The sequence below is a fragment of the Atta cephalotes genome (assembly GCF_000143395.1).
Source record: "Atta cephalotes unplaced genomic scaffold scaffold00076, whole genome shotgun sequence".
Lineage (NCBI taxonomy): Eukaryota > Metazoa > Arthropoda > Insecta > Hymenoptera > Formicidae > Atta > Atta cephalotes.
Window position 1 is genome coordinate 148,389 of NW_012130140.1, and position 3,683 is coordinate 152,071.

General features: G+C 28.3%; 1 protein-coding gene across 1 annotated transcript in view; it reads right to left on the reverse strand.

The window, feature by feature from the left end:
• Window positions 1–2,176: 2,176 nt before the first annotated feature.
• LOC105624337 (protein FAM154A-like) overlaps window positions 2,177–3,683 on the reverse strand; it is a 2,998-nt gene continuing 1,491 nt past the window's right edge. Inside the window, exons 4-6 of the mRNA XM_012205695.1 lie at window positions 3,140–3,389; window positions 2,723–2,994; window positions 2,177–2,429 (exon numbers count right to left, since the gene is read on the reverse strand). Of these exons, the coding sequence (XP_012061085.1) occupies window positions 2,177–2,429; window positions 2,723–2,994; window positions 3,140–3,389 (775 nt within the window). The remainder of the gene's footprint in view (window positions 2,430–2,722; window positions 2,995–3,139; window positions 3,390–3,683) is intronic.

Consider the following 3,683-nt stretch of genomic DNA (forward strand, 5'->3'; position numbering starts at 1 on the left):
ATCACTTTTATCTAATATGATATATAGTATGTAATATATCTCTGTTGATCTTGTTCTCTTATATTCAAATTGCACTGACTGAGCAATATGTCTGAGAGTTTTTGCATAAATTATATTGATACTAATTATTAAATAGATAGTATGAAATATTTGTATCTAGTAGATCCGAATATTTGTATCTATTTAATGAATTGAATTGTTACGACAAAAATTGTTTTTCCGTTAATATTTTTTTTTAATGAAAAAAGCAAGCAATTCTTAAATTCAGTATTTTTATATTTCAAATTCATATTTATTGATTCTTTTATAGGAGCAACAAAAAATTGTTTTTTTTTTTTCATATTTCGTTAATTTCATTAATTGTCTCCTTTTGTTCTCTTTATTTGTATCATTTGTTTTGTAACGTTTATCAATGTAATTTAAGTTCTTACACAATATAAAAGAGACTTAGTACAAAGATTTATATATTGTCTATAACATATGAAGTGCTAAGATAGCACATGTAATTATAGATAGAATTGTATGTCGTTTGTGAATAGCAGATTAAGCAGGTATCTATAATATCTATATTACATATATATAGAATTACGTCTAGAGATTGATATAATAATTATTTTTGTTAAATATTTAGATCATTTTATAGAAAACATTTTAACGGAATAGTATAAATCACGTTTTTTCTTTCTTTTATAATAACTTGTATAATTACGTATTATACATGTATTTACACGCGAATTGGTTTTAGAGAATATAAAGAAAAAAAATCTGTATTGCTTGCCTAATTCAAATGTTTAAAATTTGATAAAGATTCAAAGTGAGAATTTTAGAGCGTATATTTACAAACAATGCATAGACTATCATTTCCACGATCACTTAGTCAAATTGCATTTTGGATTTTGGAAAGAAGGCATGAAAAACAGAAAATCAGTTAAATTTTTAGTTTTGTTGCATTTGTTCAGTTATACAGAAAAATAATGTTAAAAGAAACGATAGTGCATGTTACGTCGATTTAAAAGTGCATTGTGTGATGTAATCTAAAATAAGTGCCTTGCACATTTTTAAACGTTGTATTCTGCAATTTTTCGGCAAGTTCTGCAAAGATCTCGTCGAATTAAATGTAAATCATTTTAATTAATTTTTAAGAAGTTTTTTATTTCAGTGATCTTAAGTTTCTAGGACCTACGTATTTCAATAAGACAAGTTATCTTTGAAAAACGTATTTCAATAAGACAAGTTATCTTTGAAAAATAATTTAGGATGTTTTTGCGAAGATTCTTTGGATTGAAATCTTAACAATCAATTTTTAGAATTATTTTTAGAAATAAGGAATATTTCATAGAGTATGAGATAAAGAAAAGGGAAAAAGTAAGATGATTAATTTTCTTAGAATTTATACAAAATCCTCTTACTTTTTAACTTACATCAGCTATAACTTTAGGTTATTGTAGGTATAAATTACTATGGTGCCCTATTCCCTCCCCTGTATGTTTTACGATATAACGTATGTTACACGTAACACGTATGTTTAAACGTGGAATAAAGTATATTGTAGAACAAAATATAATGGTTTTTCAATTATTTTCTTTCTACTTCATAGATATTCATCTCATGCTGGAATAAAGCGTGGCTTTATGATACATAACTTTAGATTTGTTTTATAAGTTTTAGATACTTTTCTATCACAAACAGAACATTTTTCCATCAAAAAGTATGTTAATTTTTAAGTTTAAAAGGCAAGGCAGGAAAATCGAACTCCGATTTTTCTTGATAGATGGTTATTATAAAGCTATCCAGCAGCCAGCTGTTTATTACTGTAACTATATTTAGAATAGAATTCATGATTTACTCGACGTACTTTCCATATCCGAAATCTCGAGACGAAAGATGTAAATTCTCTTCTGCATTATTAATTCATTAATTAAATTATGAAGAATTAATTAATAATTATAGTTAATACAATCATTTCTGTTTTTGACCAGTACAACTTTTTAGCAATTATTAACTTTCTCAGAAAGAAACTTTAGTATACTTGAAATAAATATTGAAAAATTTAAACAATGTAATTGCTTTTTATTCTAAAATAATTTTATTCATAATAATATGAGATTTTTTGTCCCAAAAAGGGAATTGCAATTTATCTTCAGCATAGACACAGTAGATTTTAATCTAAAAGCAATTAACATGCTGCTGTCGAGGTAGAAACATCATCCTGTTTGTCGATTGGACAAGGACATTCTGTGAACGAATCATCCTCGACATAATGACCTGGTATGGGATAACTCATGTGATAGATTGTGTCGCTGATCATCGGTTGTTCTGGAGCTTGATATTTGCTCTTTTGAGCCCATGGAAATTCCTCTTTAGGTTTTGGCGTCCACGTTTGGTATGATAATTTATTTATTGTCTCGTAGTCGATCTTAACTTCAGGCCTGGATGGAATGTATTGGAAGATCAATTATGACTTTATAACTTAAAACATAAAAAGATTTAAAAGATGAAACAAGACCTTAATAATCCGCATTGATTATATGTTTTGTAAATATATAACTAAATTAAATCAAAGTTAAAATGGATAAAGAAATTAATTACAGAATCAAACGATTTAAGGTATCCTCGGAAGAAAGAATTTCCTTCTGAGAAAACGAGTTTTAGCTGCATTATTAATGTCTTTTGAACTAATTAAATTTTATTAATTAAATATGTTTTCGTTCTTCCTTCTCACCTGTAATATTGCATAACAGGTTTGTAACTGGGAACAGGTTTTATCATGTCGGGTTTTACATAAGATAATGCAGTAACCGTCTCTCCCTCTAACGGTACATCGACTGTGCGGATATTATCAGAGGGGATGATAAGGTCCGGACGTAACGTCGTTTTCGCTACGTATTCACAACGAGATGTCGTATCCGATTCCATTTTAACGGTTGCCAACTTAGTCTTAGTAAGCGGCAGATATGGTTTTCGCTTCTCGGTCCGGACTTGTTGATAACTTAGCTGCGAGATAACTCGCATAAGAATTACAAGAGTTATAAATCAATTATATATAAAACTATAAAATTTTTTACTATTTTTACTATTTTTTATAGTTTTATGTAGTGGCTTTGTATCGTGCGACCTAAGAATAATTAAGAAGTTGCACCTTGCTAGTCGTATCAGTGGACATTTTTGCATCGGAGATAGAAATATTGCCGCAGGGAACAAACGGTACCATGCGCTCCGCGATACCTGGTAGATAGCTCTCCTTGTAGATGGTTTTATCCGCAAATTTCGCGCCGTAAGGAAATACATATGCTGTAACGGGAAGGAAAGGTTTCTCCCTGGAAATCGCATCGTTCTCCATATAGCTTTCAGAATAAGTGGTCTTGCTGCACATCATGATTTCTGGTGGCCTTCAAACATTCAGATTAACATTACTTTTTTATGTTACAGAAAATGAGCATGCAAGAGGAATATTTCTATAATTACATTGTATAGGAAGAGAGAGAGAGAAGCAATTTTATTATTTTATATTTAAATTTTCTTAATTAAAATATGTAATAGTGTAATTAATAGTCTTATTAATAAATAAGACGGTTCTATTTTCAAATTTTTATATATGTATATATATATATATATATATATATATATATATATATATACTATATATATATCTTATCGTAGTAAACTAAAATAATTAATATAAT